This window comes from Pistacia vera, unplaced genomic scaffold, assembly GCF_008641045.1.
Source record: "Pistacia vera cultivar Batoury unplaced genomic scaffold, PisVer_v2 Contig796, whole genome shotgun sequence".
Taxonomy (NCBI): Eukaryota; Viridiplantae; Streptophyta; class Magnoliopsida; order Sapindales; family Anacardiaceae; genus Pistacia; species Pistacia vera.
The window spans coordinates 29,238-52,272 of record NW_022196663.1 but is presented as its reverse complement, the minus strand read 5'-3'; the positions used below and the strand labels follow the sequence as shown (position 1 = coordinate 52,272).

At 36.2% G+C, this 23,035-nt stretch overlaps 2 protein-coding genes and 1 pseudogene across 2 annotated transcripts; 1 reads left to right on the top strand and 2 right to left on the bottom strand.

The window, feature by feature from the left end:
- The first annotated feature begins 7,604 nt into the window (after window positions 1-7,604).
- On the top strand, window positions 7,605-12,312 carry LOC116117027 (annotated as a pseudogene).
- Window positions 12,313-12,586: 274 nt separating this feature from the next.
- LOC116117024 (cysteine protease XCP1-like) lies at window positions 12,587-14,099 on the bottom strand. Its single transcript, XM_031403059.1, has 4 exons — window positions 13,605-14,099; window positions 13,276-13,511; window positions 13,023-13,163; window positions 12,587-12,925 (listed from the first exon to the last, which is right to left on the bottom strand). The coding sequence occupies exons 1-4, from the start codon at window positions 14,065-14,067 to the stop codon at window positions 12,710-12,712; spliced, it is 1,056 nt and encodes a 351-aa protein (XP_031258919.1). The 5' UTR covers window positions 14,068-14,099; the 3' UTR covers window positions 12,587-12,709.
- A 371-nt stretch (window positions 14,100-14,470) lies between these two features.
- On the bottom strand, window positions 14,471-15,526 carry LOC116117015 (F-box protein At3g07870-like). Its single transcript, XM_031403050.1, has one exon. The coding sequence runs from the start codon at window positions 15,524-15,526 to the stop codon at window positions 14,471-14,473; it is 1,056 nt and encodes a 351-aa protein (XP_031258910.1).
- Between the last annotated feature and the right edge of the window lie 7,509 nt (window positions 15,527-23,035).

Here is a 23,035-nt window from a genome sequence, read left to right as displayed (position 1 = left end):
TTGGGTTCAAAGCTATGAATAATGAGTCCGAATATGAAGTGCTATTTGTCGGTCTGTGACTAGCAAGAGAAATAGGGTCAGATATGATCGACATCAATAGTGACTCTCAACTAGTTGTCAACCAGATTTTAGAAGAGTATCAACCCAAAGAAGAGAATATGATCAGTTACTTGAAGAAAGCTAAGGCCGCACTCGAGCCTTTCAAGCATTATAAGATCAGGCAAATCCCGAGAGATAGTATTTCTATCGCGGATGCTTTAGCAAAGATAGCCTCATCGCTGGACTCCGATGCTCCAGATACTATTCCAATCAAGTACATCGAAGTTTCTAACATCAGCTCATCTGATAGGTCATAGTCGCAACTGAATTTGTTTCCTGGATGACTCCGATTATTTAGTATCTCAGAGATGGGGTTCTTCCTAACAGCAAGACTAAGGCAAGACTCCTACAAACTAGAGCTGCTCGCTACACTCTCATCAGAGATCAGTTGTATAAACGAGGGTTTAGCACTCTCCTCTTCTAATGTGTAACGAATAATGAAGCTAACTATATCATGAGAGAGATACATGAAGGGATCTATGATAATCACACTGCCTCACGATCTCTCTCCAATAAGATTATCCGCTAAAGATATTATTGGCCTCTACTTCATGAAGATACCTTTAATTTTGTGAAGAAGTGTGATAAGTGCTAGAGATTTACGAACATCCCGCGAGCTCTTTCCCACTAGTTAACGATGATGACCAGTCCTTGGCCATTCTCTATGTGGGGAATTGATCTCATCAGACCTATGCCAACTAGTAAAGGTAGTGTCAAATATGTAGTGGTCACAGTGGATTATTTCACTAAGTGAGTCGAAGCAGAACCTTTGGTCGCGATCACTACAAAGAAGCTCAAAGACTTCCTCTTCAAGAATATAGTGTGTAACTATGGGATTCGTCATACACTCATCTCTGATAACGGGAAATAGTTCGATAATGAGGAATTCAAGCAGTTTTGCAAAGAGATGGGGATTCATAAGAAATTCGCCTCAATAGCAAGACCACAAGATAATGGTCAAGTTGAAGCTGTCAACAAGACTATCAAGCACACATTAAAGGCTAAGCTTGGCACAGCCAAAGGCAATTAGGTCAATGATCTCCTAAAGTTCTATGGCATATAGAACAACTTTGAGAACCTCTACTTCAGAAACACCCTTCTCGCTGGCATATGGCTGTGAGGCAATGGTTCCACTAAAAGTAGGAGCTGGTTCACTTTGGAGAGAATTCTACAATGAAATAGACAATGAAGCACTCTTGCATGCAAGTCTGTACTTAGTTGAAGAACACCACAACGAGGCTTGGTTAGGGATAGCTTTCTATCAATTGTGGGCAAAAAAATTCTTCGACTCCAAAGTCAAGAGATGAGACTTTCGGGTTGGTGACCTGGTGTTAAAAGAAGTCTTTCTCAGTATGAAGGAACCAAGTGTGAGGGTATTGGGACCTAACTGGGAAGGCCCATATTGTGTTGTTAAGGTGATACGACGTGGAACGTATCACCTCAAAAGGCTTAATGGTTCTAAAGTACCGTGAGCTTGGAATGTTGAACATATTTGCCCTTATTATCAGTAATTTTGAACTCATTTATAGCTTGATCAGTTTTTTACTTGTAAATTTTTCATTGTTGTAAATGCTATGAATAAGATTATCCCAATTCTTCTCAAAGAATCACTTGTGTCATAATCTCAAGTTTTGCATAATCTTATTGTTTACAATGTTTTACAAGTTTTATGATCAGATATGCTATATTTGTTTTCTGAAGTACTTAAGCTATGAAAGTGTTATCACAAGTGGTCAAAAATTCTTTTATATATTTCAAAGATATTTACAAAGGACGACCTGAAACTACATCAAAAAGTTAGTACAAAAGACTTTATTGGAGCAGAGGAGAGAACGATCATTAGTCTTGATTACTAGGATCCCTGAGTTCAATCACCATGACCTTTAGGTCGTTCGGTTGATCACTAACCTCTAGGTCATTCGCTTGGTTTTCGGGGACCTCTATTTCTTATTGATCGTCCTCTAGGGCAGACTCTTGTTCTTCTTGCTCTTTGGCCGCAACTGTAGAAGCAAGAGCAACTTGGTATTCCTCAAGGAGGTCAGAGATATTCATGTTAGGATTGTTCGGCCGCAAGTTATAAATAGCTTGCAAAGCCTAGTGAGCAACCTTCCTTTCAATTTTGAGGTTTTGTTGCTTCATCTGTTCAATAAGCAAAGTGATTCACCTGTGAACAAGTTTGAGATCTGTCTGCAATGCCCTATTCTCTTTCTCTAACCTTTCCCATAACTCAGCTTGAGTATTTGTTGCTGCTTTTTCACGCTCTGAGCTTGCTTGCAACCAACTCTTTAGTGAGCCTCACTACTATTTGTTAGAGCTCCTTATTGTTGTTATCCTTTTTCTCGAGCTCGGTCTTTTGAAAGTCTACTGCTCATAGAGTAGAATTCCTTTTAGTCAGATATACATTCGTCTGAATGTAGGCAGCCTTTGCCTCTTCGTCTGAAGCTACAAGATCTTGTTTCAGACTAGCAATCTCCTCCATCTCGTGGAGCTTGTTGGAAGAGCTGATTTTCATCTTGTTATGGGCCACATTTAGGGCAAGCAAAGATTGCATGGTAGGGAATAAAGAGTTAGTTTTTTACTTAGAAAGCTAAAAGATCAACTTGTATGAAAAAGTTCTCGAAGAGAACAAGTCATTTTACTTGATTTTGCATCTGAAGTGTCATGGTCACCAGGTCGGTAGGTCGAGAGGCCACGTACCTGTCAAGGGTTGTGGCAAGTTGGCATTCCAAAAAGGTGTAAACCACCGGCTGTAAATGGTCTGGTAGTTGCCCTAAAAGATCCAACACGGATTGGTCGAGCCTCGTTGTGGTAGGGACCCCTTTAACCTATTCCTCTCTTGCTTCCCCCTGAGCAGTCGTGGTCGCTCCTTCTTTCCCTTGCAAGCTCATAGAGGTAGTTGAGGTCCTGGGAGCGTCCCTCGAGGTCGTCATCACAGAGAAGAGTTGATAGGGTTGTAGCCTATCTAGCAATATACTAAAGCCTTCTGATTCATATTTACTTTCATCTTCGGTAGTTATTGTTTTTCTCTTATTTGTCTTCATAGTTGTGGTCTTCTTCCTCGATGTAGAAATAGCAGTAGGCTGGGGAGCTTCTTCACATCGCTTAGCGGGTGGTTACCTTTTGGCACCAATTTGTATGCCCCTTACAAGAATATCGCTGGAGGTTGCTCCAACTGGTTCAGTTGGATTAATCTCGGGAATGTGAGCCCCCTAGGCTTTTTTGTTGTCTTTGCAACCTTCGATGGCATAGTTGCTGCATAGCATACAGACACATCAGCAAAAAGAGTCTTCTTTTGCTAAAAAAGACTTAAGAGTTTTTCTATGTAAGAAATATTTACGAGCTAAACCATCCAAATATGCGGGACTAAAAAACCCGTATTTCTGAAGGTTGGCAGTAGTCACAAGCAGCCTTGCATCGCAACTCTGGTCAGGCAATCGATCAAATACTTCAATGCTACTGTAATCAACTAACTTCGACAATTTGGTCGTTTTGTTTCCTACAAGAAAGCAAAAGGTTCGCTAACCTAATATGCTTAGGAAGAGTTAAAGTTAAAAAGATAAGCGATTTGGAAATTAAAAGGAAAATTAACTCGGTTCCTTAAATTTACAGACTCCATCGTACTCAAAGAAAAAATATTTACTTTCATAAGCCCCTACGTTGTTGGGGTAACCAAATATCCCTCCCTCAATCGTTGGTCACTTGGAGAGCTAGTACAAATCCTTGTCTTTACTCTTCTTTAAGTAATAAGCGTAGCCAAGTTCCTCTATTGTTGGCTCACCAAGGTTGTGTTTGCCAAATGTAATATACATAGCAACTGCCATCATATATGCATTTTGCGTAAATTGAAATGGCACTACCTAGAAGTGGTCGAGAATCGACCTGATGTAGGGGTGAAGCGGTATCCTCATTCCACATTTGAAAATCGCTTTCAAGATCGTTGTCATTCCCTATGGAGGATTCTGAGCAATGTGTGACCTATGTTAGAGCACGTTTTTGTTGGTTGCATACTGATCTATTGCTTTTTGAACTTCATCCTTCGTAACTGTTAATTGTGACACCTTTTTGGGACTCGTCGAGGTGCCCGATGGCTGCGAACTTCCAGGACCCGCCAAGGTGCCCAGTTGTTGCGAGCTTCCCTCTCCAGCTATACTTGCCTCAAGGGTGCCCATTTCCCTTAGAGTCTATAAAGGTGAGACATGTAGGGGTGACTCAAACTCTACATACGTGACCTCGTACGATGACTCAGAAGAGTAAAAGAACCCTAGTTTCTCTTCCATAGCCCCCAAAGCCCTAAAAACCCTAAAAATTCTTAAGAATGATCTATACCCTAGGTTTTGACTCTTAAAATTGTTTCTTTTCAAACACTACCCAAAAATGTTCATCATTTAAGCCTATCAGACGTCCATACCTGCCATTATTATAAAAACTAAGTTTTTTATAGAAATGAAAAAGAGAAAAAAGGAAGAAATTTCTTGATCTCTTGATTGTTGGGAACAGATGCTATGTTGTAGCATTGAGTGAACATTAACTGAGAACAGGATGAACAGATTTTTTGAGTGCAAAAACGCTATTTTTCTCTCAAAAAACTTGAGTTTTGTGAAAAACTTAAAATGGGCTTTGGGGTTTATAAGGTGGAAGACAACACTTGGTTTCTTTTATAAGCGACATTTGGGCGAGAACGCATTTCCAGCCATTGATTGTGACCACGTCTCACCAATATGCGCGAAGAGTGACCATCACGCTTCATGAAGATCAACCGGCATTTCTCTTTATTGAAATTGTCAAGCATTGGCGTGATAATCTCCTCCACATTAAATGCGCCCTTATCCATATTTGATGCTTCAAAAGGAAATGTCGTTTCAGCATAGTTTGCATTTAGTACTCATGGTTGACACTTACTGCGCGAGACGCGTCTGTCAAATAAAGCTTATTTTATTTACCAAGATAGCTGTCAAACGCAATGGATAACACCTGAAGAGGTCGTTCGAATAAGGCATTTTTTCCACATGTCAAGCTCGAACACCGAACGAGATGATTCTCAGTTTTCGATGGCAAAATGTTCTAAATGTTTTCAAGTCATGAATGATAGGTAAAGTTCAAAACACATTTTCATAACACTAATAAAGATCTAGCTCAAGTCGTTAGACTTTGAAAACGATCACGTCAGGCCACTTATGTAATTCTCGAGACCCATGTCACGATCTAAACTTAGTTCGCTGGTCAGATCAAGCCATCAGCCTCATGTCATTCGTAACAATGTGGCTATTCTCAATTGTTAGTTCAAGCATGCATTCCCCAAGAAAAATCAGATCACGGCATAATCATGAAGTTTTCAAGATTCAATTCTTGAACCTTAATAACTAGGGAGCTTTTGTTATGCCTAAAAAATCAGGACTGGCGTAAGATTACATCAGCAAGCACCAATCAGAGTTTAAAAAGGCTTTGCGCCATCCAGTTGCTACTACGTTGACCCAAGACATAAAGAATACAGTTGTTATCAACTTATCATATTCAAGTTTTGTCTATGAGTGACTAAGGACCGCATACATGTCCAAGCCTGAAATTATATGAGGAGATTTCCACTTGCACAGCACCTACCCACTCGCAGATTTGTAATCATTACCTTGAATTCCTCTGCTATAAATAGAGGACTCTCCCTCTCATTTTCAGGATTATGATACTGAACCCTCATTTTGACTAGAATTAATCTTTATATGGTTTATGACTTCAAAATTCCTTTATTTTACATTTAAAACATATTTGTTACTCGTTATTCATACAAATTGACAATTTTTTTATCAATGCAACTAATATAACATAAAACACAACATACATGTTAGTTGTTACCCATTACAATTGAATGATATCTTCATATAATAAACAAAAAATAAGTTTTTTATTCAAAATAAAGAAAGTGGTTTCCTCAACTATGGTTTTTATCAACTATCAAATTACAAAAAAACGTGTACTCTCGATTCTGTCCATTGTTTTGGAATAAATATTATTAGAATTATTTTATAAATAAAATTGATGATCTATAAATCAATAGAAAATGCTACACCCATAACCTCTTCCCACAACCCTGATATAGCAGCTCGTCATTAGTAAGCTCACAAAATGGGTCATGCCCATTTGCAAGCTAACTAATGATGAGATGCCATGTCATTGTTCTTCCTCTTCGTCTTCGTCTAGAGAAACAAGGTAACGAAGAGGAAGAGGTAGAGGAAGAATTTGAAAAAGAAGAAAAATAAGGAGGAGGAGGAGAGAAACAATTTAACGAACAACCATGGTTGTTCCTTCAGGAACAAGGTTTTTCCTTAAGGAACAACATTCCTTTTAAAGGAACGGGCATTCCTTCATAAGGGACGATTGTTCCTTCTGAAGGAAAAACTGTTTGTTTCTCATAGTGCATTGGGTGCCTTGGGTTCCTTGGGTGTGGTGGGAGCTAAAATGACAGTGTCAATCTGCTAATACATTAGGGTTATAAGAAAACGTTGTGAAACTATGTTATAAACGTAGCATTTTTCATGCTAAATTGCTTTTGGTGTTCTCAGTCATTTGTTTCAATGGGGCTATCATCAGAGGAAGAAGGGCATACAAAGATAAATCCTGCCCTTAATCTTCATAATTGTCTCTCTCTCTCTCTCTTTATCCCTTCTTTTAAGGGTAGGATTTGTCTTTGTATGCCTCTTTGTAAGGCTAGCATTTCTTATATATATATAGGAAAATAATACAACCACCGAAAGTAGTGCACCAAATTTGTGCACCGAATGACGTAACAAAATCCTGACCATTGATTAATATTAAGTTATAATTAATCGACGATCAGGATTTTGTCACGTCATTTGGTGCATTACTTCCGGTGACTTTAGCATTACTTGTGTATATATATATATATATATATATAGAGCTTATGAAAATTTGTTGAGATAGAACACAAATTCGAGTAATTATTCGAGCTTGAATTCGAACTCCGATGCAAGCACAAATTCGAGCTCCTCCTTAAACTCGAATTCGAGCCTAGGCTCAAGCTCAAAGATGGCTCAGATAACAAACGAACTGAACTCCAACACCCATCAATTCATCGAGCTTGAATTCGAATAGGGTTTTCCTAGGGTTAATGAATTCGAATTCAAACTCGAACTTGAACTCTATCAAATTTTCACGAATCGATCTTGAACCTAAAGGTGTCCAGCTCAGCTCAGCTCATTTGTAGGCCTAAATAATAATTTGACCACTCAACCACATAGGGTTGGTCGTTAATAATTAAATTAGTTAAAAAATACAATTATATCCTCATAATAATTAAAGTAGTAGAAAATCCCATATCAAATCAAATCCTATTATACCCACATAATAATCAAATTAGTTAATTTTTTTTTCATATATTTCTTTTTAGTTTAAATTATATTTAAAACATTTTTTTCAAGAAAGTTTTCTGTGAAATAAGCTTACTAATATATATATATATATATATATATATATATAAAGCATATTCCATTTGCATATGCATGCCCAAGAAGGGAGGGTACATCGTCTTTCCCCTCAACTTGGAATAGAAGATATAGATACCTTTTTCTATTTTCTTCTTCTTTCGCATCATTTCATTTCTTCAAATAAACCAAACAAAACCCAACATGGAGAGCGCTTCAGAGCTGGTCCCTTTCCCATTACTTCAAACTCCGATCGAATCCAACTACAGGGCAGCACCATCCCTACAATTCCCCTCTGACAATCCCAGAAAAGCCACTCCTTCTGAGATTGCTTGGGTCGACCTTTCTCAATTCCATCCCTTCTTCAAGTAAACTTTCCTTCAATTCTGTTGTTTTTTTTTTTTTTTTTTTTTTTTTTTTTTTTTTTTTTTTTTTGGGTTGGGTGTAATTCTAGTATGTTGTCAATCTTTGTAATCTCTTTCAGGCAACGAGCTGAGACTGATCCTACTGTCACTGATGCCCGTTAGAGCTCAAAAATTTGCTGAAAGGTATTTGTTTTGGTTCTTTCGTGATCGGTCTTTTCGTGTATCCATTTCATCTTCGGTCTGGGAAATTAGATGCTCTGTTTGTAAAAGTTTCCAGGTTTTAAAAATTGTTCTTTACGTTTTAGAGGCTTCATCTACTTAAGTATTATGTACATGGAACTTATGGTAATTAGTTCATCTATGTCATTCATTCTGTGAGTTGCAATTAGTAATTATAGCATTCCATGTGTTGTCTGAAATATTGATTGCATTAAGGTATGTGAGATACTTGAGGACTTACGAAAGAAACCAGAGTCATGGTGGCCCACCTGATTGCGTTGTAAGTCAAGCTTTGGGAAGTTTTTTTACCATCTTCAAAATGATTATCTAAGCGGTGTACTTTGGAGGACCTAAAATTTTTACCACTGTTTTGTCTTTTTTTTGGTTTTTTTGGGGGGGGGGGGGGGGGGGGGGGGGGTGGCGCGGGTATCTTAGCTTCTTTGCCGAATTCGTGAACAAATCCTTAGAGAATTGGGATTCAGAGACATATCAAAAAAGTGAAGGTAAGTTTTAAAGTTTCGTACTTTCTTTTACATGCCAAACCTGCAGAATGTAACGCCAGTGAAATAAATAACATTGTAAAAGAAACTGATTGCGATGGCTGAAAATAATTGCTTGGTAGAACAGTTGGATGAGAACCCTTTTGCCTAATTGCCTATTTGAAAAAGTAGATTTTGTCTGGTGTTTGTTCTTAGTTTACGACTTGGTGAACTTGTAAGAGAGGTCAGGGATTTCTGGGTATGAAAACTGGGGGAAAAAATCAGTGGTGAAGGTTGGGAAAATTATGTTAAGAGCTATAAACAATATTTTTTCTGATCTTTTCAATTGACTGACTGGCAATCTTAGCAGTCATAGAAGAGAAGAAATGAAGGATAATGGAAGGACAGGGATTTTAAATATGGGTGAGAATTCTATTTTTATTTGTTTTCACACAAAGGCTGATCCTTTTGTGACAAATAGGATGAAGGAATGCAAAAGCTATATCCTATTTGGGGATGTAGTTCGTCTTAACGATGCTATTGAAGATGGAGGGAAGCGCCTAGAGAATCTGGTTAGAGGAATATTTGCAGGAAACATATTCGATCTTGTTCAGCACAGGTAGGTTAATCCTTTATCTATGGCTTAGAAAATCTTTAAACATTCAATTTTGGGTCTGACAGTTTGTACATCATCATACATAGCTTTTAATTATTAATGCTGTCAAAAACCTGAAAACTTGACCACACACTAGTTTTGGGATTATGTTTTCTCTAAACAGAGATTTTCATATGTTTTCCATCTGAGGCACTGATGTTGTTTTCAGCCTTGCTCTTGTATTTTCATCTGTACCATAAAAGGAAAGACTTAAATAGAGTCTTGTTTTCTTTGTTTCACTTTCCATTTGGAGTACTCTCTGAATTACTGGTGCATCAATCTCTTTGCTTCTTGACCCTCACCCTGCCTTCTTTTTTCTGTATTTTGTCAGCCAGTGGTGTTGCCTGTGCCTTAAAATAATGTGCTTATTTGTTATCAGAACAAATTGTTAATTTTCATCATTTTGGTTTTGCAACACAAATAGTTTAAGCTGCGATTTGTGTGATTCCATGTTTTAATTTTTTTTTTCCCTTTCTTGAAGCTTGCTGAGGTTTTCTCAAGGGATGGTATGTCCTTTTTGGCTAGTTGTCAAAATCTTGTCTCCCGACCTTGGGTTATTGATGATTTGGAAACTTTAAAGCTGAAATGGAGCAAGAAACCTTGGAAGAAGGTAAGTCCAATATTTAATTTATATTACATGATATCCTTTTTCCATAAAAAAAATCACATTCTTAAAAGTATCTCTTGAAATGGAATTGATGCTTTTATGTGTCTCCAATGTCCTAATCAGTTTTGTTGTTGTCATGTTAGGCTGTCATTTTTGTTGATAATTCCGGTGCGGATATAATTTTGGGCATTTTACCATTTGCAAGGGAGTTACTCCGTCTTGGAACTCAGGTTTGCTTTCACAAATATTCTTGTCAATTAAATGCAACTGAGTTTTGCTTCCAGAGCCTAATGGTTCTCTTTGTAACTTTTCTATATGTGGTTTTCTGTTAAAAGTTTCTGAATTTGGCTGTTTACTTGACCCAGTGTAAAATAAATTACGAAAAAGATGAAATGCTTGTTGCATTGCTTTGAGAGTTAAATTGTTTGCATCTCTGTGTCGGCATTTTATTTGTCACACAATATTGTGAGGAACATAAAGCACCACAGAATCTGATACCAAAATAATATTCATGCTTAAGGATGTTGTTAATGAAAAGTTGTGTTTAAAAAAACACACACAGAGATATATATATATAATTTAGGTAACATGATAGAACATGACAGCATTTTGGTTCAAGAATACCAAATAAGGTGGTCAGGGAATATAATTTTCTCCTAGAATGCTCTCACTTGCATAAGTGACATTGTTCATTGGATGAATTTGTCAGATTGTGAGTTTGATTTAGCGTTTTAGTGGTGATTCTTATCTTGTCTTAAAAGCAGTTTTTCCTATCTCTTATTCTGTCTCTTTCCAATTATTTCAAAGAAGACTACTCATGACCTTTCTCTTACTTTGTGTATACAGTTTGTGTTGGCTGCTAATGATTTACCATCAATCAATGATGTAACTTACGCTGAACTGGTTGACATCATTGCAAAGGTGATAAATAAGAACTTTTACAATTATGATTGTTTTAGATTCTTGGTTGAGTTTTAGATTCTTGGTTGACTCTGACATAGTACCCAATTTCCAGTTAAAGGATGAAAATGGGAAGCTCATGGGTGTTGACACTTCTAATCTTTTTATTGCCAACTCTGGCAATGATTTGCCGGTAAGAAATGAAAATGTTATTTCTTATAAATCTGTGCGCAGGTTCAATTGATGCCCTTAGTACACTGCTTATTAATCAGTTTTGCTGATGTACTGTCCATTTTCCCAATTTTTGTAGGTTATTTCAATTGATTCCCTTAGTACACTGCTTATTAATCACTTTTGCTGATGTACTGTCCATTTTCCCAATTTTTGTAGGTTATTGATCTTACAAGAGTATCACAAGAGCTTGCCTACCTAGCCAGTGATGCAGACCTAGTTATCTTGGAAGGCATGGTAAGTTCTTAATGTTTAAACATACTACTACTAAAATATTATTATTATTATTATTATTATTATTCTTATTATTATTTGCATGAAGGCTCTGTGTATTTCTTGTGTGTTTTTAAGAATGTGTAGAGGATTACAGCCAAAATGCCAACCTAGATATTAGAATATCCCCTCATGTACTAGTTAACTATACATGTTGGAGAGTTATGATGTTCTGAGCAGAAAGCTGGTATCATAATATTAAAACAATAAAAAAGCACTTTTTGGTTTTTCCACTTTCACTGATCTTTTTCTTAGTTTCACTATCTTTTTCTTGTTTCAAATGTCACTGTAACTAAATAACACTCTACTTTCTGAGAGTCGTTGTCAAGTTATAGGTTCTATTTCAGTAGGCTCTGTTATATGGCACAGGACTTTTCAGCATAAGCATGTTTTTCATCCAATGCAATGCATTTATCTCTCCTTGAGAAAATAAATTGGTTCGAGCTTGTAGAATTACCTCTGATGGGGATGAATAATCATATAAGCATGTACAATTATAATTTTCTCTCGTCCTATGCTCACAGTTGTTATAGTGAAATTGGTTAAAATGCCAAATTCTTCAACATCATGTAGTTTTAAGTTACCTTTATCAATTCTTCAACATAATTTAGGAAGTTTCCATTGCTTTTGGCAGGGTCGCGGAATTGAAACAAATCTCTATGCTCAATTTAAATGTGATTCCCTGAAGATTGGAATGGTAATGATTTACCCTTTGTCGCCTTTTCAATAATGTCAGTTAACAAACATAGCTTTAATGTGCTGCCTTTTTTTTTTCTTTCTTTCTTTCTATAATTTCTTTTTGCTTTTCTTTGTTGCAGGTGAAACATCCTGAGGTTGCCCAGTTTCTTGGAGGAAGACTCTACGACTGTGTCTTCAAATACAATGAAGTTTCGAGTTAATGTTGATTCGATTCCTGTACTCTTAACATAATTAGTTCTGTGTTGATCATTTGATATACATAGCATTAGGTCATAGCACCTGGAAACTTAAACCTATCAATTTTAAAAATTTCGACCTTTTAATTATTAATGAACTCCGAAAATTATTTGCATGCATCCTGAATATTTTCTACAGGTTGGGTGCATTGTATCTTCTTCATATAAAATTCTATTACATAGTTATTATTATGCTGGCTTGTAAACTTAGAAAAAGTTGTGTGTGTGTGCACGTGCATCGATTACAATCTGTTCTTTAATTGTTGTCAATAATATCTGAATGGTATGGTTTATATAAAAAGTCGACTGAAACTCTTTTTTTTTTTTTTTTTTTTCCTTTTTTTCAGAATTCGGTATTGAATATTGGAGTAGTTCTGTGAAATGTTAAGCCATAATATTTATTATTGAAAATAGCAAGTAGGAACAGACAACTTTAGTTGATTCAAGAAGAAAAATAACCAGAAAATAAATGGAAAATAAATGTTCATGGGAAGAAAAACCCAGTTGGTCACTTCAGTTCTTTTTGGTGGGATATGAAGCCATTTTGTTGATACCACAGAGTCCTTCAGGTTTTCCTGTGTTTCTCTTCATCCTGATGTATCCTCTCTCTCCCCATTTGGGTCCCCATGAGTTCTTCACAATTATATAAGCTGCCCCGTTTGATGATCCATAACCAACTGCAGCTACTCCATGATCTAATTCAGTTCCACAAGGACCACTGAATACCCCCTGCAAAACCAGTTCCAGAATTTGTGTATTGTCAGATGCTGAATAGAAGATGCTCAGAGACATTGGAACGTATTTTGTGATGAGACTGAGAGCTTACCCCACTGTAAAGCTGGAAATCTCTGCCAGATGCCTCAATGGCTACACTTAGAGGTTGGTGAGCCAGTGCTTTCAAAAGACTCTGTTCATCATTTTCTGGCACATCTCTGTAACCGCTAATTGTCACTACCTCCATCTCTTCCTAAACATAGCAAATAAACAGGCATAATTAGAGAGAAAAACTGAGTAGTTTCTAAAGTCAAAATATCTGCAGAAGAAGAGCACGAGTCACCATTCTTAAATGTTATTTTTACCTTCTTTTCCTCGCAAGTGCCTTCTTCCATGAGATAAGGATAGTCTTCTTCCTTATGGAGTCCACCGTTGGAGACTATAAACTCGAATGCATAGTCCATCAGACCTCCATTGCAACCATTGTTGAAGCTTGTGTCGCAGTCAATCAACTCTTGTTCTGACAATGAAGTTAGATTTCTTGTGACTATCTGGTTTATGCCCTCTACAGCTGCAACTGTTGAAAATGCCCAACAACTTCCTGCATGTGCATCATATTAATAAAGTTACTTAGTATTTAGCAGACAATCTTAGAGAAATCACACACAAAATTCGCATAGGCTTTGTTACATACCACATGAACCTTGGTTCTTAACCTCAGTAACAGCTCCTTTCTCTCTCCAATCAACAGATTTGGGCAAAGCCGCGACGTCTCTATAGCTAAAGTCACTGGAAGACTGTCGCCTTATGGGGAATTCAGGTTTCAATCCCAAGTACTTATTCTTGAACTCTTCATGGCTCAGGTCAGCAAACTCATTCAAACCAAGCCAGTAGCTAGTAACTTCTTTGTTCCTCTGATCAATGTGCTTCAAGTTGTCTTTGAATATCTCAAATCTATGCAGCTTCTCTTCAATGCATTTATAAGTTTTCCCATGTTTTGACATCCATGACTCAAAAAGTTCAACGAGCTTATCCATGGAAGTCAATTGATCAGGTGAATAACCCACAATGGAAAAGTCATGAGCTAGAGTAGAGCATATGAAGAGAGTGATAGACAAAGAGAGAAACAAGAACTTGGAATGTGAAAACAGAGCCATTCCTATTGAAAACTTTGATTCAAATAATTAAAGACAAGATTGAGTTGATGAAAGGAAGGAAATGGAGTTGGGTATATATAGATTATGTAAGGCATGTTGCTTTCAAGTGAAGTAGTAGATTTAGAGTTGTTTTATAGAAAAATGTATCTTTACGATTGGTTCTTTTGCCAGGCTTTTGTCCCAAGCATGTTCTTTAAAAGATACTGAAAAGTGAAACCGGCATATACATATATATCATTAAATTAAATTGGTGAGGGCTACAAATTGCAATGCTTCGTCTAGTTGGTAATTGATATAATAGTACAAGCAGTAAGGTTTGAACCCATCTTCCAATCAAACAAAACATTACTCAAAAAAATAAGAATAAAAAGTAAAATCGGGTTTCGGAGCCAATCCTAATCACTTATGCCATGTCAATGCGCCGATGATCAATTTTGTGCCAGTGGAGCTCGCGCCCATAGGACTGAAAGAGGATGTATGTAAGTTTGTTGTTGCAACCCTCCAAAACGAGGCATGGACTAAACTCTTCCCCATGGAAATTTCCCAACCAACTTGGTCTATCAACCATGGTAACGAGAGAGATTGTATGCAGCTTAATCCAAAGGCTTCGGAATGAATCTTTAAGAACCCATATGTCAAACTCAAAAACCGAGGCTGGATTCATCAGACAAAGTAATCCTTTTATCTCTGATAAGTTGATATTATTAAACCCATGGAGAGAATAGTTTAGGTATGGAAGCTTTATGATTTCCTGGTATTTTTCTGTCGCAATTTCCAGAGGTTGTATAAAAGCTACATCTAAACCATTGGTAACAGCACTTCTGCGAGACAGCCAATACAATATCCCTTTGAGGAATTTAGGCGAAGTGCATGAAACTAATATCTGAGACACTGGAGCTTTCAATTGCCTCCACTCTTCGTCCTCTAACCACCTTTCATAATCCAAGGAATAGATGCAGCATGTGAGTCTTCTAGTATTACTAGTACTGCCGTAAAATTCATCTCTAAAAACGACCACCTTATAAATTTGGGTTGATGCATCATACACAAATGAGCAACCATGTCTGAAGGTGATACAAGGCAGTAACTTATGGCGTTGGGTGAAGGTATCATAAACATATAATCTTTTACAGTTGAGAAGACTATCTTCATAGAGCAATAAGTTATTGGATTTCAGTCCAACCACATGTTTGCCTGGAATTATGCCTTCTTCTTCCACACAATACGTCTTCGAATTATCAACGTGGTTGATGATCATGATTTTTGACATCTGTTGTTGAAGGTGGATCTCCTCGAATGTAGACTCAGAGATTGTAGTGAACCAGAGCTTGCACACACACTTGAATCTAATCAGAGATTTTGCAGAAACTTTTGATAAGATATCATGGACAACATCGTGAGGAAAGTGAAACCCTTGTCTTGTTTCAAGAATTTTAAGGTTTTTCATCTTCTCCTCCATATATTCTCTTGTTTCAAGAATTTTAGGGTTTCTCATCTTGAAAGCTTCGGTGTGTCAGATTGGAAAATATGGTGAGAAAAGTGAAACCCTTCTTTGTTTTAAGAATTTTAGGGTTTCTATCCTCACTACACTAGTAAATTAAAGCCTTTTAACTTTGAGCAATGTTATAGTTACCGAAAAAAATATATCGAATTCACACACCGATATATGTGACACCATCTTCTTTTCTTAAAAGAAAAAAATCATAATTAATGGACGATCAAGATGGTGCCACGTCTGTCGATGCGTGAATTCGGTGTATTTTTTCGGTAACTATATCATTTTTCTTTTAACTTTATAAGTCTATTGGTTTTGAGATGATTATATTATCCACTAGTCTTGTTCATTAAAATTTAAATTGGTGAAGGATTCTAATCCTATAAAATATGATTTTAAATTTTCAAATAATACTATATGGATGATGTGTACATAAAAAGTTAAGAGTAAATGACTTAATGACATTTTCTCACCCACATATTTTTAATATACAACTTTAATTACTACCAAATTTATATTTCATTTCTGATTCTGACATTGTTATGATCCCACACCACCACTATTCTCTTCCTTGATCATCATTCACCAAAACCCCTCAAACCCTACTTCCGTCGACTTCGCCAATCGCTGACAATCAAGTGATTAGGGTTTGCACAGCCGCCCCTTCCAAGTCAAATTCCGATCACTCCCAACCACCAAAATCTGACCTTCCACCACGAAAAGACCCTTCTTTGAAAGCCCCAACAGCCTTAACCAAGTTTGTTCTCTGTTCGTCGTCGAAATATAAATTATATAATAAAATGGTATTTTAAAAGTTTATAAATGGGAAAGTGTCATTAAGCAATAATTAGCGTTATATAACTCAATTAATGTTTAATAAATATATAAATTATTATGAGAATGAAAGGGGATGTCATACCAGTTTATATAACGCTAATTATGATTTTTTTGTTAATTACATACTCTTATTAACTATATATAATGTTGAGGTGTGCACAAACTAGTCTGGATATCCAGGTTAACAAAAAAAAAAAAAAAATGTTCAAATCCTAGAGGTGGCTATGTGGTACAAATTTATAATGAATCTATAAGCATCCAGATTGATTTAATTGATGACAGATGGATGAAGATTTTTTATTTTTTCACCTAATATTTGTATAATTATCAAATTCAAATAACGAAGCAAAATCTAATTTGAAACCTTAAAAAAAATTACAGGTGTAAAACAACCCAAACTTCCAGCAAAAATCATTGTATTAAATTGTTGAGGGTTGTATATTACAGTGCTTATTCTTTTATATATCATATTAATGAGATGATATAAGATTACACGTTACTAAGATGATAACATTGTACAGTGAAGCTCCTCACACACGTTACTAAGATGAAATCCGTGACCAAATCGAATAAAAAAATCGGCTGGGTTTTCAAAGTTTTCAATGGAGGGAATTAATGGTTAGGATGGGTTTGAAGAAGATGAGTGATTGTTTAGGTTTACTAATATGTGAGGGCATTTTCGTCCTTCAAATTTGTGTAAGTGGAATTGTTCTGTTTCTTGAGAAGGTTTTCAAAAAGTGCTACCTTTCAATTCCCTACTCAAACTAATGTCATTTTATATAATTTCTCATAAAATTTCAACAAAAATTAAAGGGAAATTTTTTCTTCTTTTGGGTCAATGGCTAAGTGCATCAATAAATATAAGTCGATAACTCAAATAACAACTGGCCTAACAAGTAGTTGGCATCAATAGGTTGACACAACGGAAATTGGATAGGCATTAGATACGCTCTAGTGTGGCAACTCGAATCCACAAATAATAAATCTCAAATCTACAAAAAGATCTCAAATCCACAAACAATGAGTCTTGAATCTACAAAAGGATCTCGAATCCACAACAAAACAGTTCGCAAACCGTCGAGAAATTTTATTGAATAGTCATTATTTTGTTTGTAGCACAACAAACCAATTTATACTAAACTATTCCTAATGGTAATAGACAAAATCGAATACAACTTAAATAAGAAAATAAAGCCTTACCTAAATTAAAACTTCCCAAATAAACTGAACTCCAAATTAAAATAGAAAATTACTTAAATTCCTAATATAAAACCCTAAATAAATAAGCAAATCAAATGACAATATAAAATTAGTTAAATTCCTAATATAAAACCTTAAATAAATAAGTCAAATAAAGGGAGGGAAACAAAATCAAACAATAATTTATTAATATTTTTCCTACATCATAGGTATATTCGTGTAAATAAAAAGTTGACATCTCAATTGAACTTATCTACATATTTATTACCCTAACTCGTCTCCTACAGAAGCCGCTACTATGACAGAACTATATCCGAAGTCGATCTTCTTTACCTTCTGATTATCAATGGTGTGCCAGTATAACTCAGATAAGGAATTGAAGAGGATGTATGTAGATCTGTTGCTGCAACTCTCCAAAACCAGGCATGGAGTAAACGGATCCCAGTAGAAACTTTCCAAAGAAGTCGGTCTATCAACCATGGCCAAAAGAGAGATTGTATGTTGCTTAATCCAAATGCTTTGAACCGAATCTTTAAGAACCCATATGTCTAACTCAGTACCATCGGTATCAGAGCCTGGATTCACGAGACAAAGTGATCCTTTCATCTCCAACAATTCATAATAAGGCGTTCGGCGTGGTCGGCATGGAAGCAGTATAATTCCCAAGAACTTTTCTGAGGCAATTTCCAAAGGTTATATAATAAATCTGTATCATAATAATAATCGGCATTCATTAAAGCTATCCAATACAATATCCCTTTCATGGCAATACAAGATAATAAATTAGTCTGAAACCTTGGGGGTTTCAGCAGCCTTCACTCTCCATCTTCAGCCTCTGACCACCTTTCATAATCAAAGGAATATAAGCAAGAAACGAGTGATAATTTATTACTGTTAATATAAAACTCATGTCGAAAAACCACCACCTTATAAATTTGGTTTGATGCATCGTAGACTAATGGACCAAGTGTTAGTGTATGGTAGTTTATCGAAGGCAACAGCCTGCGGCGTTGGGTGATGGTATCATAAAAACCTAGGGTTGTAGAACTATACTTATACAGTATTAATGTATTACAGTATCTCGTAAGGGTAAAGAAGCTAATTTTCTAGCTCTCACTGCACCGTCTTCGGTTTCTTCCAAAGAATGCAAGAATTTATGACCTCCATTTTGCTGGGCAATAATCCTGATTTTTGACATCTGTTGCTGAAGGTTAGTCTCTTCGAATGTGGAGTCAGAAATCATGGTGTGCCAAAGCTTGCATTCACTATTGAATCTCACAAGACTTTTTGTAGCAAGTCTCTATAAAGGTATGTTCCTAACTGAAATTAGTCTTTTAGATGTTAATTTCATGTTAAAAAGCATAAAATCTAACTAAGGACAAAATAGTCAATTCATTTGGAATGATATGAATTAATTATCCATAGAAAGATATTAGGGGCAAAATAGTCATTTTGCATATGGATAAGTATTGAAAAGGTCAAAGATGAGTAGACTTAATTGCATTTAATGGTATTAATGAAGTAATAATTATGTTTAGTGCAAAATGACCAAAATACCGTTATATGAAGAATTAAGGACTTTTGAGTTATACAATTAAAATAATTGGGCCAATAGATAATTTTGAAAAATTAATGAAATATTTTCCTATAAATGAGAGGAAATTCGTCAAGCCAAGGGAGAGAGCATTTCTTCTATTTTCTCTCAAATCTTCTATGAAACAAGCTTTCTTTCTCTAAGTTTTAAAGGAGTTTTGCATAATTTTTCAAGGAGAACAAGATAAGAGCCTTGGATCTTCAAGTTGAAAGGTTTAAGGTAATGATTAAAACCCTAGTTTTGATGTTATTTGAAGATTTGAAGTAGATGTTGAGGTATAATGTTATATATGTAGGATTAAGGTAAAAGAAGACAAAGGCAAAGGATTTGTTGGAGGAATTCTTTAAAAAGGTAAGGAAGAACCTCCCATGACTTTAGGGATTATGCTAGGGTTTATAGATTTTAATGAAATCTTAAATTAAGACTTTAAGGCATAGAATTAGTTGATGGCAAATGTAGTTGAACTAGTAAACTTTGGAAATTCGAGAGAACTTGTTGAAAGAAAAACAGAAATCTAAAGAGTAAGCTTTTCAACTTTACTGATTGAATGAATGAATTACAAAGTGTTTGAAACCCTTAAAAGAGAAAGATACAGAGCTGCTACAATTTTAGTAAAGTAAGAGATAGTAAGCTAGAGCAAATTCTTACACATTTAAGTGACACTTAAAACGACATCACTTTGGTAGAATATCAAGCAGACCCTTGGTTCTTTGTCATCTGACATTTTGATTCACATGCCCACTCAAACTGAACTTGAGTTAATTTTCAAACAGATCCTTGGTTCTTGTCATCTGACATTTTGATTCACATGCCCACTCAAACTGAACTTGGGTTAATTTTCAAACAGATCCTTGGTTCTTGTCATCTGACATTTTGATTCACATGCCCACTCAAACTGAACTTGAGTTAATTTTCAAACAGATCCTTGGTTCTTGTCATCTGACATTTTGATTCACATGCCCACTCAAACTAAACCAACTTCATAGTGCTCAATTGAAGCAACATGTATACAACATGTATATGCAGCAAAACACACAGACTTCATCAATCTTCATTAAATCTTCGTATATGCAGCAAAACAATCTTCATATATGCAGCAAAATACACAAACCTTATCAGTCTTCATTCAATATTGCAGCACAACACACAGACTCCATCAGTCTCCATTCAATAAATTCCAGCTGCAAAACACAGAGATTCCAGCTACAAAACACAGAATCCAGATTGCATTCCCACAGCAAAATTCACAAATATCAGCTACAAATTACTCACAAATATTTCCAACTGCAAAACTCACAACAGCCAGATTGCATTCCCACAGCAAAAACACAAATTTCAACTGCAAATCACACACAAATTCCAGAAAATCCAGATTTCTAGAAAATCCAAATTGCATTCCCACAACAACTACACAGATTTCATAAATATCAGCTGCAAATCACTCACAAATTCCAGCTACAAAACTTACAACAGCCAGATTGCATTCCCACAGCAAAATACACAAATTTCAGCTGCAAATCACTCACAAATTCCAGCTGCAAAACTCACAACAGCCAGATTGCATTCCTACAGCAAAAACACAGATTTCAACTGCAAATCACACACAAATTCTAGAAAATCCAGATTTCCAAAAAATCCAGATTGCATTCCCACAGCAACTACACAGATTTCAACTGAAAATCACACACAAATTCCAGAAAATCCAAATTTCCAAAAAATCCCACAGCAACTACACAGATTTCAACTGCAAATCACACATAAATTCCAGAAAATCCAGATTGCTCCAGATTGCATTCCCATAGCAAAAACACAGATTTCTATTACAAATCACACACAAATTCCAACTGCAAATTACAAAATTCAAATTGCATTCCCACAGCAGATTGCATAGATACTAGAAGAAATGCAGCTCAATCAGCAATCAGTAGAAGTATTCCCATAAACTGAGTCATTTAAGATACTACAGTAACACAAATACAATCCAAGAAGCAACTAGTTAGGGCAGGAGATAGGAATAACATTAAGTTTCTCCTTTAACTCTTAAAATTGAGTAGTTGAAAGTGCTTTGGTCAAGACATCTGCTATATGCAGTTTTGTAGGTACATATTGAACCAAAAGTTGTTTAGCCAAGACTTGGTCTCTTATATAGTGAGCATCAATCTCAATGTGCATGGTTCGAGCATGAAAAACAAGGTTGGCAGCCAAGGCTCCTGCACTGAGGTTATCACACCAAATAACAGGTGCTTGAGAGAAGTTAATACCCAATTCGGAGAAGATACTCTTTAACCAGGCTACTTCTGTTGCTGTATGAGCTAATGCTCTATATTTAGCCTCTGTTGAAGACAAAGCCACAACTTTTTGCTTCCGGGAACTCTACTGAATCATATTAGGACGTAGGAATACACAAAAACCACTAGTTGATCTTCTATCATCAAGGTTACTGCCCCAATCTACATCAGCATAGCACTCAACACACATTGACACTGCTGGTCTGAACTGAAGTCCATGATCTTGAGTGCCTTTAAGATATCGAAGCACTCTCTTGCAGGTTTGCCATTGAATCTCGGTAGGAGCTTGCAAATACTGACTTAGCTTATTGACAATGAAGCTAATGTCTGGTCTTGTAAGAGTAAGGTATTGCAAAGCCCCCATTGTGCTCCTATACAGAGTTGGATCTTTAAAAGGTTCACTATCTCTAGAAAAAAAAAATTTAATCCCCACAGCTAAAGGAGTTGGACAGGAATGTGCATCTGCCATTCTGGTTTTAACTAACAAATCAAGGATATACTTGGTTTGTTTGAGATGAATCCCTTGATTGGTTCTTGTGGCCTCTATGCCAAGAAAGTAATGAACTGATCCAAGATGTTTGAGAGAGAACTGATCATTAAGATCTTGAATCAACTTGTGAATAAACTCCTGATTTCCACCAGTGATCAAGATATCATCAACATAGATGAGTATATAAGTCACATGATCACCCATCTTTGAAACAAATAAGCTAGAATCTGATACTGAGTTGCTAAAACCTTTAGCAAGTAAAGCTTGCTTCAACTTATCAAACCAAGCCCTAGGTGCTTGTTTAAGTCCATGCAAGGCCTTTGGCAACTTGCACACAAAACTAGGAAATTTTGGATGCTCAAAGCCTTCAAGTTGTTTCATAAAGACATCTTCTGTTAATGTACCATTCAGAAATGCATTGTTAACGTCTATTTGTTTAATATCATAGCCATGAGTTATGGCTAAGGTAAGAATAATTCTGATGGTCGAAGGTTTTTTCATGGGGCTAAAGGTTTCAAGTAGTCAAGACCGGGAGTTTGTTGAAACCGCTTGGTAACCAACCTTGCTTTCTATTTTTGGAGAGAACCATCTGAGTTATATTTGGTTCTAAAGACCCACTTATTTCCTACTATATTCATATCAGCAGTAGGAGAGACTATAGACCAAGTGTTATTTTTAAGTAAAGTAGTGAACTCATTTTGCATGGTTGTTTGCCACTCAGAAGAACTCAATGCTTCTTTAACAGTACATGGTTCATGAATAATGGGTGGAGAGGAGCTAGAGGTAAGTAAACAGCTTTGGATGGGGGAGGATTGTTGGATTTGGCTCTGGTTACCATTGGATGGATGTTTTGAGTAACCTGTGGAACATTAAGCACAGAAGAGGACTGTAATGAACCTATAATAGCTTCAGGATAGCAAGATGAATTGGAGTAGTTTGGTATAATATGTGGTTGGGCAGTGAGATCAACAATAAGAGGACAACCTGAAGAAAAACCAGGTTGGCATGGAATGGAATTGGCTTGCGTAGTGAGATCAACTACCAAAGGACAAGTGGGAGGAGGA